General features: G+C 54.1%; 1 protein-coding gene across 5 annotated transcripts in view; it reads left to right on the top strand.

The window, feature by feature from the left end:
- PHACTR3 (phosphatase and actin regulator 3) overlaps nucleotides 1-12772 on the top strand; it is a 272059-nt gene that overhangs the window by 159467 nt on the left and 99820 nt on the right. For all 5 annotated transcript variants that reach the window (XM_004090051.2, XM_030825450.1, XM_003277518.2 and 2 more), the window contains exons 2-3: nucleotides 7719-7880; nucleotides 12348-12425. In XM_004090051.2, the coding sequence (XP_004090099.1) occupies nucleotides 7719-7880; nucleotides 12348-12425 (240 nt within the window). The remainder of the gene's footprint in view (nucleotides 1-7718; nucleotides 7881-12347; nucleotides 12426-12772) is intronic.

The following is a 12772-nucleotide window of genomic DNA, read 5'->3' as shown; positions in this document are numbered from 1 at the left end:
GGAAAAAATTATTTTCCCATATTATCTGATAGAGATGGCACCTTTCTTCTCTAAGAAGTCAGCCATGTAGCACATGGCACTGGGTACCTGACCTCACTCCCCAAAAGATATGGGGCTTTCCTTCCAATATGTTTTTGAGGAATTCTGTGAAGTGGAAGGATATGATAAGATATCTTAGTGGATAAAAGATGAGGATGAAAAAAATACCTGATGTCACTAAAGGGTGGACATCAAAGTCAGATGGACGAGGAACAGACCCTGGCTCCAGCATTTGGCAGCCCTGCATTCTGGATTCACAGGTCGAGCAGGTGTTTATTTGAGCATCCCCTGGGTTCCAGGAACCAGCAAAGATGCCAGAGACCCAGCAACAAGCACAAGAGTGACGGTTCTCGTTGTCATGGAGCTTATGTTTGTTCCCATGGGAAATGCAGATGACAGTCAATAAACAATGAATCCCAGGACACAATCTGAGAGTGATCAGAGCTAGGATGGAAGGAAATGTGAATAAAGGGATTGGCCCTGCGCCAGGCATGGAAATTAGCCTGTAAGCTCCATGAGGTCAGCTGTTCTGTCAGTCCTAGAACAGTTCTTGTCTCGTAGCTCTGTGTGGCTGTTGATGGGGGAAAGGGATGGAGTCAGTTACCCAGGGACAAGTATACCAGCTACTGTGAGCCTGAGAGAGGCCTGGGAGAGGGCTGGCTGGAGGTGCCAAAGAGGCTGGAGCCTGCCCCTTGAGTTGCAAGCGTGTGACATCAGCAGGGCAGGGTCAGCTGCCCCATCCATCATCTGAGGACTGAGGCTGTGTGTAGCACTTCCTCACACAGATGCCAGGTGTGACAGACATTTCCCATTAATTAACCTCTAATGCCTCAGAGGTGGCAGGGGTGCAGTGGAACTTGGCACTACTGTTATTCAGAGGCTGGGGGGTGACTGCTAATGTGTTTGCACCTTCCAGAGTCTCCCCAGTGTGAGAAGGCAGTTCCTCAGGAACTGCAGGGAGAGACGCAGAGAGAATTCCTGGAGTGGGGGGAGGTGCTCCCCATCTGTCCCTTCCCTCTGTGGACAGGTGTACATGGGCCACATGCACCCACCCACAGATGGTATCCCACCCATGCAGGTGCACCTCCACCCGTGCCCATGCACGCTGGCTCCGCAGGTGCTCACCCGCCCACCCATGCAGGTGCAAACCCACCCACACCCATGCACACTGGCTCTGCAGTTGCTCACCCACCCACCCTCAGAGGTACACACCTACCCACTCTGTGCACACCTGCCCACCAGCATCCGCGGGCCACACCGTGCCGTGGATGACCACACCTGCCCTGCTGTATACCTGCAGTGATGGGCTCATGTCCTCTGCCCTTGCGGGGGGTTCGTAAGTAGTTTTCTCCTCTGAGCAGCACTATTTTGAAGTTTCTCTTCTTGGGCAGAGAGTCGTAGCTCTCACAAGCCCTCCCGTGGCACAGTCTTGGGCTTGAGCCACCCCAGGGAAGGCAGAGGGGAGAGGGAATTTCCTCCCAAGAGGGATGCAGAGCAGCGCAGCCTGGGGCCCCTGGGCATGGGGTCTTCACTCCCCTGATGACACCTGAGCCCCTTGAGGAGCTGCTTAGACTAAAGCATCTGTCCTGGTCAATGCATTGGATTTTTGGTTTAGGAGCAAGGGGTCTTTTGAGCTGAAGACCCTCTAGCGGCTCTCTGCTGAATTCTGAATCAGATTCAAGTCCCTGACTATGACCCTGCCTGCCTCCCCAGCACATCCATGCCTCTCAACCACTGTTTCCCTCCTGTCTTGGACAGCCTGCCCCTTTCCCATCACAGCCCCTGTCCTGTTCCTCACTAGGGCGGCCCTCTGGAGCACCCAGTGCTGACCCTGTCACAGTCGGTCAGTTGGCACCTGCCCTCGAGGCTCCCTGAGCAGGCCGTGGGTCCTGTCCTTCCTTGCGTCTGTGGGGATCCTGGTTCAGGGCTCTCTATGTCCCCCTGGCACGTGCCTGAGCTGTTGTTGGCACTGGAGATAAAGCTGCAAACATCCATCAAGGGCCTGCAGTCAGGAGCTTCAAATCGGGGCATGGGCAGGAGGAGTGGAGACAACTACAAACAGGCAAACAAATAAGTGTGTGCGTGCATGTGCGTGTGTGTGTGTGTGTGTCTGTGTGCATGTGTGCATGTTTGTGTCTGTGTGCTTGTGCGTGTCTCTGTGTGCATGTGTGTCTGTGTGTGTGCATGTGTGCGTGTATGTGCATGCACACCAGCTGATACCTGTGATGAGAAAAATAAAGAGGAAGGCAAGAAATAGTGATGAGTGCTATCCCACATGGGGTGAGCCAGGACTGTTTAAATTCACACCTTTATTCATTGTTCATCTCCTACAGGCGAGTACAGCTCCACAAAGGCAGGCATTGTCTCTCTTGTTCGCCTCTGCACACCCTGTGCCTATTAGGATACATGGCACATGGTTGGTGTCAGTACGTATTTGTTGAAAGGTGGAGTGAGTGAGTGAGTGAGTGAATTCTTAAAGGGAGAGAGGAGTGCAGTCTCCTCAGTGGCCAAAGCGCTCCCTCCCCAGCCCTCAGCTCTGCTGTGAGGACCACTGTGTGTCAGAGATGGGGTGGGAACCCCAGAACCTGCTCCAGCCACTAGGGCAGAAGTGGGGGGAGGCAGCTGATTAAAATAGTGAAGGTGGTGACAGTGGTCCTGGCAGTGATGGTGGTAGGGAGGGGGAGGCGCCACTGCCCCTCCTGCCCACCTTCCACCAGTGGAAGCAGTCACATAGCCACAGCAAGAAGTAGAGACCATATCCCCCAGCAAGGCCCTGGCAAGGGGGATGCAGGGAGTCAGTGCTTCAACCTCCTGTTAGTAAGTGGCAGAGCCAGGAGGGGAGCCTGGGGTACCTGGTCCCAGCCCCCATGTTCTTCACAGCTACATCACACTGGCTTCCATGGCACATGGCAAGCACTAGTGCACAATAAGGATGATGAGAAGGGGGAGGGGCAACAGAGCACAGAGAGCTGCACACGTTTAATGATTAACTTGGATTTTGTCCTAAATGAGAGGGAAAGCGGAGTGAGCAGGAAGTGATAGGGTTAGAGCTCTATTTCTAAGATATCGGATCACAGAAAGACCAGTTGCTGGGGCAGGGGATGCTGGTGCTGGACCAGGGTTGTAATGATGCAGGTGGCAAAGAGAGTTGGGTTCAGGGTCTGATCTGTAGTTTATTCTGTGTGCTGCTCCTTTTTGCCTTGGCTGCTAGGAAGCTCAGGGCACACAAATACCCTCCTCTGGAGCCCATGTGGTGTCTCTCGTGGGGACCCACCTAACTCCTTGATGCTGTGGCTGTGAGAAGACCCTGCTTCCTCCAGATCCCTCCTGACACTCCCTTCATCCTGCAGCTGTGTATGTGTGTTTCTGGTGACTGCTGCCGATCCTTTGTGGAGGAGGTGAGATATAAATAAAGCAATGATTATGCTCCATCCTCGTCTTCTCTGCTCATCACTGGGGATCTTCGTCTTAGGCTTGGGGAGACCTAGCCCATCCTTCCCCTTGTGCCAAGCATGCTCAGGACAGCCGGCTCCCCCAGGGCCATGTGGAGTCACAGTCTTGCTCCCATCTAGCATCTGTAGGTGGAGGAAGGAAAGGAGAGGATGAGAACATGGAATGCATTGTCTCTGAGAAGAGAAAGACCCCTGTACATCCCTCTGACTCCTGTGGCCTTGGGGAGAGGGTGGCCAGGAGGATCTGTGGTTGATCGGTGTTCTGCAGCTGCCCTGGTTCCACACATTTCCTGGGCTCCCACGGGGTACCAGGCACTAGGTGCTGGGGTTGCCCCAAAAACAGTGGAGGATGCCATTGCTGTAGCTTCCTTAATGGTTTGCAGAGCCCAGAACGTCAAACAAAACATTCCTGGGCTTGTCTTTCCCCATGGGGCTGCTTCGTGGAACATCTGTGGACACAGCACCTGGCACAGTTAACACTTGTATTAGTCTGTTTTCATACTGCTACAAAGAAGTGCTCCCAGTAAAACAAAAAAGAACTGCCCAAGACTGCATGATTTATAAAAGAAAGAAGCTTAATTGACTCACAGTTCAGCATGGTTAGGGAAGCCTCAGAAAACTTACAATCATGGCAGAAGGTGAAGGGGAAGCAAGGCACCTTCTGCACAAGGCAGCAGGAAGGAGAAGTGCAGGGCGAAGGGGGAAAACCCCTTATAAAACCATCAGATCTCACGAGAACTCACTCAATATCATGCGGACAGCATGGGGGAAACTACCTCCCTGATCCAATCATCTCCACCTGGTTTCTCTCTTGACACATGGAGATTATGGGGATTATAATTCAAGATGAGATTTGGGTGGGGACACAAAGCCTAACCATCTCAGCACTCTATTAGTAATGCCTGGAGAGAATGGCCTCATGCCCCAACCCACCTAGGGTGGGCCTGGTTTATCCTCTTGTCTTGGTGTCCCATCCTTCCATGCTCTGCTTTGGGTTCCCTCAATGCAGCTTTGGAAGGTGAGAGGGGTCTCTGGAGTCAGGTGCTCGAGGTCCTGCCCTGCCACAGCATTTCCCAGCCCTGAGACCAACAACAAAATGGCTCAGGGCTCTGATCCTCAGTTTGTTCATCTGTAAAATGGATATAAAACTGAATGATCTCTAGCTCATAGATTTATTGTGAAGGTAAAATAGGACAATGCCTTAGGATAGTTCCTGGCCCTGCACAGGCAGTGACCAACGTTTACTCCATCATAATTATTCTATTGCTTATATAATAGAAATTATTATAATAGAAATTTTTACCAAAAGTTACCTGCACTGGCCTGGTGTGTTAATCAGAGTGACTATAAAGTCTAGACACATAGATAATATTATTTTACATGGATGATAACATAAGCTATTAATAAACTGTGTATTGTGGATATTTATCTTTGTTTCCAGATTGTTTTTCATTTAATTTTTTTTAGAGAAAGGGTCTCTCTCTCTCTGTAGCCCAGGCTGGAGTACAGGTGCAAATCATAGCTCACTGCAGTCTTGACCTCCTAGGCTCAAGTGATCCTCCTGTCTCAGACTCTTAAGTAGCATGCACCACCATGCCTGGGTAATTTCCAAAAATTTTTTTGTAGAGGTGGAGTCTCTGTGTTGCCCAGGCTGGTCTCAAACTCTTGGGATCAAGTGATCCTCTAGCCTTGGCCTCCCAAAGCATTACGATTACAGGCATGAGCCACTGCACTGGCCTTTCTAGAATTTATGACCACACTGAGTCCTCCTCTCAACCTTACCTATCAGGGATGATTATCACGGTATCTTTTTTTTTTAACAGATGTGGAAACCGAGGCTCCAAGGGGCTGGGTGGCTTACTCAAAGGCCCTGGGCTAGAGACAGGTGCAGCCCTTTGGAAGCTAGACCCTGTAGAAGCTCTAGAGGCTGCCAGGCAGGCCGCCTGTCACTGGGGGCACAGAGGTCACTGCCATGTGGGGCCTTGGGCCCTCAGTGCTGCCTCACATGGCTCTTCTCCAGGCTGAGCGCTGCAGAGCCCGGATTCAGAGCAGGCCATCCTGGGCCTCCTTGGGGCGGCCAGTGGCATGCATGGGGTGCCTTAGGTGGGAAAGATGGGAGTGTGACCCCTTCCCTGGGTCCGAGGGGCCTGGCCCGTCATAACCCGCAGCCCCTTGGACACTGGTAATGCCTCTTCCCCTCCCAACACTGGTGGCCTCCTTCCCTGTCCTCTCTGACAAAGGTGACCTCCTTCCTCAGGTGAGCCCTCATGTTAACCACGCTCTCCAGCCCATCTCCCAGCAAGTCTATGCTTCCTGGGGCTCTGAGGTCTGCATCAGCTTAGGGTTCCCGGCCCCTTCCACAGGCAACAAGGCAAATTCACCTGCGGCTGTGGAACTGACCACACGCTGACCATGGGAGGCTGAGCCGGCTGTGGGGGAGTGTGTATGTTCACAGGGCGAGGGGTCCTGGCAGAGGTCTGGGCTCCTGCGGCAGCAGCCGTGCTGGAGAGCACCCCATGGGTCTGCGATCTTCCTCCCGCAGCGACACTGGGAGGTTAAATCGGAGCCTGGATGGGACTCAGGTCCTTGTTGCTGTCAGAAGAAACGTCCCTTCCCTGTCCCGGGAGGCATCTGGGGCAATGTGCTCATTTATTCTCAGTCCTGCCTGGGCGATGGCCTGAACTCTGATCTACACTATGACCGTGGGATGGAGGTGACGCTGGCTTATTTCGTGAGCTTCTCTAACTTTACCATTTTGTTAGTTGCATTTTGTTTTCATTCTAACTAATCTTTTGTACTAAGGGACACATGGCATGTGCTACAAAAACAGCCTATGAAGTAAATCTCCCTCTCTCCCCCGCCTGCCAACAGCCAAGTTTCCCCATTTCTTTCTTTCTTTTTTTTTTTTTTTTTCTTTTTTTGAGACAGAGTCTCGCCCTGTCACCCAGGCTGGAGTACAATGGCGTGATCTTGGCTCACTGCAACCTCTGCCTCCCGGGTTCAATTGATTCTCCTCTCTCAGCCTCCTGAGTAGCTGGGATTACAGGCACCCACCACCACACTCGGCTAATTTTTGTATTTTTAGTAGAGATGGGGTTTCACCATGTTGGTCAGGCTGGTCTCCAACTCCTGACCTTGTGATCTGCCCACCTCGGCCTCCCAAAGTGCTGGGATAACAGGCGTGAGCCACTGTGCCCAGCCCCGGGGTTCCCCATTTCTTTGGGGGACCCACAGACATTTTCTCTCCATACACCAGTGTGCACCTGTATACCACCCCTGTTCACACACTGGTGGCGGGTGCGTGTGAATTTGTGCGCTGGGGTTTTCTTTGGCCTGTTTATCTCAGATCAGTTTCCTGTCCGTGCTTGGAGATCCACTTTCTTTCTTTCTGCATCTGCACACAGGTCGTTGACAGGACAGACGATGACTTACCCAGTCCCCTGTGGACGGGCATGTAGGTCGCTATGAGTCTCTTTTACAACAAACAGCACTGCCATGAGCTTCCTGGGACATTCATCTTCATGTGTCCCAGAGTCTACAAACATGGCCCTTTCTTGGACAAGGAAGGGGTGCAGGAGCACTGCTTCCACTGCCTGCTCACAGACCTGCTCACTCTGCAGCCGTTCGCTCAGAATTCTCACCGGCCTGGCTCTGCGCTGGGCTCCAAGGCTGCCCCAGGCCTGGCCTCTGCCCTAGGAGAGGTGGCAGCCTGGTGGGAGGGTAGGCAGGCAGAGGTCTTTGCGGCTCCTTGGTGCCTGCATAGGTAGCTTCATGGGCGTAAGACAAGGGAGTGACCCTGTCTGGGACAAGAGGAAGGTAAAGACCCTGGACAAAGTCCTATTCAATGGAGGAGCTGAAGTTTATGAGGCAGAGAAGTGGCTGGGAGGGAGAGCAGCGTGGGTGGAGGGCAGAGCGCAAGCAAGGGTCCTGGGCAGGCAGCGTTTCGTCCTGGAATTAGCAATGTCTTCATGCGTGGCACATCACATGACGGAAGGCGAGGGCTTCCGGTGGCCACCAGTAGGTCGCAGGAGGGAGGGTCTCACAGAGGGAAATTCAGCACATGCTGCTGAGCTGCTGCGGCCACTGTGGGCGCGTTGCTTGACAACCCTCCTGGGGTCCAGGCTTTGGGGGGATCACTGGTAACCCCTCAGGGTGAGAGAGGTCACCACCTTGGGCCCCCAGGAGTCACATAGGTTTGGTGGTCACTTGTCCCTCTTCGTCTTCCAGATGAGATGGACCAAACGCCCCCGGCGCGTCCTGAATATCTGGTCTCAGGGATTCGAACTCCCCCTGTGAGGAGGAACAGCAAACTGGCCACCCTGGGCAGGATCTTCAAACCCTGGAAATGGAGGAAAAAGAAAAACGAAAAACTGAAGCAGACAACATCAGGTAAGGGCCTGGTGACAGGCGTGGGCAGGCTCTGGCTGGGACCAGTGTCCTTGGCGTGGTGCCGCGGCCCCTGCTGATCTGTGACTTCCTGGCCCCTACACAGGAGGGGCAGATCGTGCTTCATGGCCTGTGATGGCCGGGAGCCATGCAAGTTACCCCGCTGGCCTCTCCAGGGCCCACCTGGCCTCCCTGAAGCCCTGGGGCGGAGTCGGCACCAAGCACCCCATGTGGGACGCTCTGCCCAGACCCTAAGGTGCCCACAAATCCACTGGGACCTTGTTAAAAATGAAGCCTCTGATTCATTTAGGGCCGGGTTGGGCCAAGACACTGGCTTTGGAGCAAGGTCCCGCTGGCTTCACTTGGGTGGCGAGCCCCCAGCCCACGCGACTCTCACACCACCTCACCTCCCACACCTGCAATCTCACTTGGAGGATGCTGGGGCCTGGGGCCTGCCCCCACAGATTCGGGTTCAGTTGGCCAAGAGCCCCCTGGGTGACTCAGGGTTGAGGCTGTCGGTTTGGCTTTGACACCTCTGGGCCTCTCTTCTTCCTGAAAAACAGAGGCTGCTCCCCCACTCCTAAGCTGTCTCAGTGTGCCTTCCCTACACCCTCCCACCAAAGCATCCAGAAGGTTCCTCCACTCACCTCCTGCTGCACCCTCACACCCTGCCAGCCCTGGCTCTGTGGGAAGTGGGATTACGATGGCTGGTCCCATTGCCCCTGCCTCCTCGGAGTCCACCCTGGGAACTGCAGCCAGCCATGCACTTATGACAGGGTGGACATAGGCAGTGATGACGGGACAAGCAGCCATAAGGCACATAATGGTAGAACACGACCCCCCAGCATTTGGCACGGAGGAGCCAGCTCAACCCTCAGAACCTCCTGCTAGGCCAGCACTCCTGCAGGATCCTGCCCCATCGTAGGGATGGAGAACAGGCCCAGAAAGGGAAGTCACTCACCCAGGGTCATGCAGCCAGCAGGTGGCGGGGCTGAGGCTTGGACCCTGGCAGCCAGGTGTGGTGGCTGGTCAGCATGGGCTCTGCAGATGGCAGTGTTCTGAGAAGCAGAGCCTGGAGGAGGCCGCGTCTGCACCCCAGGGCCCCGCCTCCAGCCACACGCTTGTGAGCCACACCTAAAAACAATTAGTGAGGGAGCTGCTGCTGTGGAATCGGTCCCCGGCCTCAGGAAGCAGCCCTGGAGAGTGCCCGTCTCAGGCTGTTGCCTCGGGGGGTCCCTGGGGTCCCATTTCCTTTCCAGCTCTGAAGAGGTGCAGGCTCCAGGGCTTTGAGGATGGTGGAGACGAAGGCCAGGTGTTACAGCGCCCAGGCCCACGGCAGGGGAGGCAGCCAACACCGACAGCAGGCCCTCCACTCATGCTTTTGTGCGTGCTTTACAAAATTATTTTTTTACCAACCAAGAAGTTGATAGATGAATTCTTGTTGAAATGAAAACAGAACAAGCATCATCATTCAGCAGATCTTGAGCAGCTCCTGTGTGCCCAGTACCAACAGGAGGGGGCCAGGCCCTGCCCACCCAGAGCTTTCTGCAGAGTAGGGAGTCAAGTGACAAAGTCTGGAAGCCACCAAGTGAACCAGCACGCGAGTCGATTCCAGACTCCAGCGAGGCTGCAAGGCGGAGTCCCTCACTGGATGCTGAGCTCAGCTAGATGGGCGGGTTCCATTTGTTCCCCTGCATCTGACAGGGCCGCTTGCACACACATGGCACTAATGGGCTCTTTGTGATCCATGCTTAACGGCAGGATCGCTGAGCAGGCCCCGGGGGGTGGAAATGAGCAGGGCAGACATTGCTTTGGGCCTAGTGGTCTGAGAAGACCCAGGTGAGGAGGCTGCATTGACCTGAGATGTAATTGGTTTGTTGAGAAAGGCAGGGAAAAGCATCGCAGCAGTGGGAACAGCTCTCAAGAAGGCACCGAGCTGGGGAAGGCACGTCTGTGCTGCAGTGAAAGGCCGGGGGACTGGAGCAGAGTGACCTCCGTGACCTCAGGGGGGTCTCTGACCTTCTCCAGGCCTGCCGCCCCCAGCTGTGGGACTGGAAGGCTGAGGCTTGTCTTCTGAGGACCCTGGGCTCTTTGGCCTACTCCAAGCTGTGCCGTGTGAGTTCACCAGCAAGATGTTCTGGGGACCCTGCAAGGGCATTGGAGGTCTTGAGGTTTTTACCTGCAGCATCCCCACCTTCAGGACCATCATTCGGGCATCTGGAAATTCGAGGAACAGTGCTGCATTTTGTTTACTTATTCCAAACCACTATTTTCCCTTAAAGCGGGGGGTGTTATTTGTTTCAGCATATCAAATTCCTGATTTCACGGGCATCAAGGGTGAGGATAAGTTCAAGTGAATGCAAAGATGATTGAAAGAGAAATATGTAGTGAAGAGTGGTTTTGGTAGGCGAGGCTGGGGGAACCGGCTGAAGATGGCTCTCAGGGGCTACAGGGTGGAGCAGCGTCTCAGTCCATGCCTGCCCTGGCAGGTGGCTGAGATCCACTCAGCCATTTACACGCTGTTCCACCTTTACAAGCTGCACCACCACTGATGTCCCCATCCCCGAGATGGGGAGGGTAGACCCTCGCAGCTGTGTCTTTGGGTCATTGGGAAGTCCTTGAGTCAGTGCAGGAAAAGACCTGTGATGTCTGAGGCTAGCCACCATGAGCACCGCCTGGTGCCGGCCTGGGGACGGGGTCCACTCAGAGCTCGAAGCCTCCACCCCTGTTCTTATCTGCTTTGTGAGCCTGGCTGCAGCCTCTTTGCCGACACTTCCCAAGGTCAGCCTTCACTTTGTCGATTTTATCCACAATTCTGGCACCTGGAAATTGGCTTGGAAATTGGGACCACAGAAAGGAAATTCTGTTTTCTCTGCCCAAAAATGTCCCCACCCTGCTGTGTTTGGGTTTCCCTTTTCATGCTTTGGCTTTAGGGTAAATATCCTCGGGGAAGCCACCCCGGAGGTCAAGGATGGGATGCGTTTCCCCAGACAACTGCCCCCCAACCAGTCCCCCGCCCCAGGCCTGACTTATCCCTCCTGGCCCACTTCTAGACACTTGCCATCTGTCCTCCCACCTGTGCTGGCATCAGGCAGAGGCTGTGCCTGTCTTGCTCATGGCAGAATCTCCTGTGCCTGACACAGTGCCTGGCACACAGTAGGTGCTCAGTAAATGTGTAAGGGGTTTCCATAGATTGAACACCTGGTCACCATGGCCCCAATGGAGCCCACACCTGTGACCGTGAGGCTGCAGGAGTTCTGCCCTCCGTGACTCCCCAGCACCCAGCTCAGCACTTGGCACGTAGCAGGTGCTCAGGAAATGCTTTTGAATAAGTGAAATAATTCCATTGCCAGTGCCTGTTTGTCATCTGCCTCCCCAACTAGACATTAAGCTACGCCAGGTGGGCTGACTCTGTCTGTTCCCTGGCATCTGGCAGGGCCCCTTGTACACACTGATGGACTCTCTGTGATCCAGGGTTAATGGCAGGATCACTGAGCAGGCCCTGGGATGGAAATGAGCAGGGCGGGCACTGCTTTGGGCCCAGTGGTCCGAGAAGACCCAGGTGAGGAGGCTGCATTGAGCTGAGATGTAATTGCTTCATTGGGAAAGGTGGGGAAAAGCATCACAGCAGTGGAAACAGCCCTCGCAAAGCTGCATCTTTCAAAGAAAGGGTTGAGGTGGTTATGCAGTCTTGTGTTTGGAAATGGGGACTCACCTGTAGGCAAACAGTTTTGCTGACGGAAAGAAGAAGATGATTGTGGAGCAGCCTGAGGCCTGTCCATGAAGGAAGGGAGAATGGGACAAGGTGGGGGCTGTCGCTCTAGAGTGTTTTGCTCTGGGAAGGGGAGGCAGGAAGGGCTATTCCGAAGGTGGAATTGACCAAGATTTGGCAAATTACACTTGGTGGAAGGGGACTGGGGGCTGGCCTCCTCCCTTCCTGTCCATCTGATAGACTGGAAGCTTTTTACCTGGGTTTATTGGAAGAAGCTCTAGTGGGACAGCCGCACAGAAGAATCTCATCTGTGAGTGGATGTTAACAGTGGCCAGGAGGCACTTAGCAAAGGCTAACAGGAACCACAGAAAGGAGCCTGGGCTGTTGGGGGCAGAGGGAGGGCACTTTCCTTGGTTGGTAAGTTAAGGAACATTTGGTGAAGGGCAGGAATGGCTGGTGGGAGCTAGCTTAGAGAGGGGTGTTATATGTGGAGGGGCTTTCCAGATAAATCACAGAAATGATTGCTGTAGAATATCTACTGCGTGCACTGCTCTTTAGCTGTGGTTTATGTACATTGCTTAGCAGCGCGCTTGGTAAGAAAGTTGGGCCTTGCCAGTGGACTAGGCCCCCTAACCCTGAGGCGCCTGCTAGCTCAGTGTTTTTGGTCTGTAAACTTGAGCCTGCCATTGGCTGTGGCTTGGACAGGGCCCAGTGACACCTTTGCCTAAGACTCACCTGTGTGTTTGTGTGTTGGGCAGCGCTGGAGAAGAAGATGGCCGGCAGGCAAGGCCGAGAGGAGCTCATCAAGAAGGGACTGCTGGAGATGATGGAGCAGGGTAAGTGGGACCCGTCCCTGGCTTGGAAGGGTACGGTGCTGGGAATGCAGAATGAAAAGTCTCACAGGAGCCCAGGAAGCCCATCAGAAACAGAGTAGAATCCAAGGAGGGTCGTGTTCAGATGAAGCCTGCAAGGTTGGAGAAATGCCCCATGTCAGGAGCCATCCCTTTGGTCCAGCCCCCAGGGGCATGGGAGACCCCATTACTGAGCTGAAGGGCTCCCCCTCATGACACGACTCCTCTCTGGGGAATGTCTAACAGAGCTGGGTGTGCATGAAGCTGGTGGTTTATCCTGATTCCTTTAAAGTGGTAGCAATGGTTTTTTCAGCATTAACTTTTTTTTTAAT

This window comes from Nomascus leucogenys, chromosome 13, assembly GCF_006542625.1.
Source record: "Nomascus leucogenys isolate Asia chromosome 13, Asia_NLE_v1, whole genome shotgun sequence".
NCBI classification, from domain to species: Eukaryota; Metazoa; Chordata; class Mammalia; order Primates; family Hylobatidae; genus Nomascus; species Nomascus leucogenys.
The sequence above is the reverse complement of the archived record's forward strand: the minus strand, read 5'-3'. Positions and strand labels throughout refer to the sequence as shown.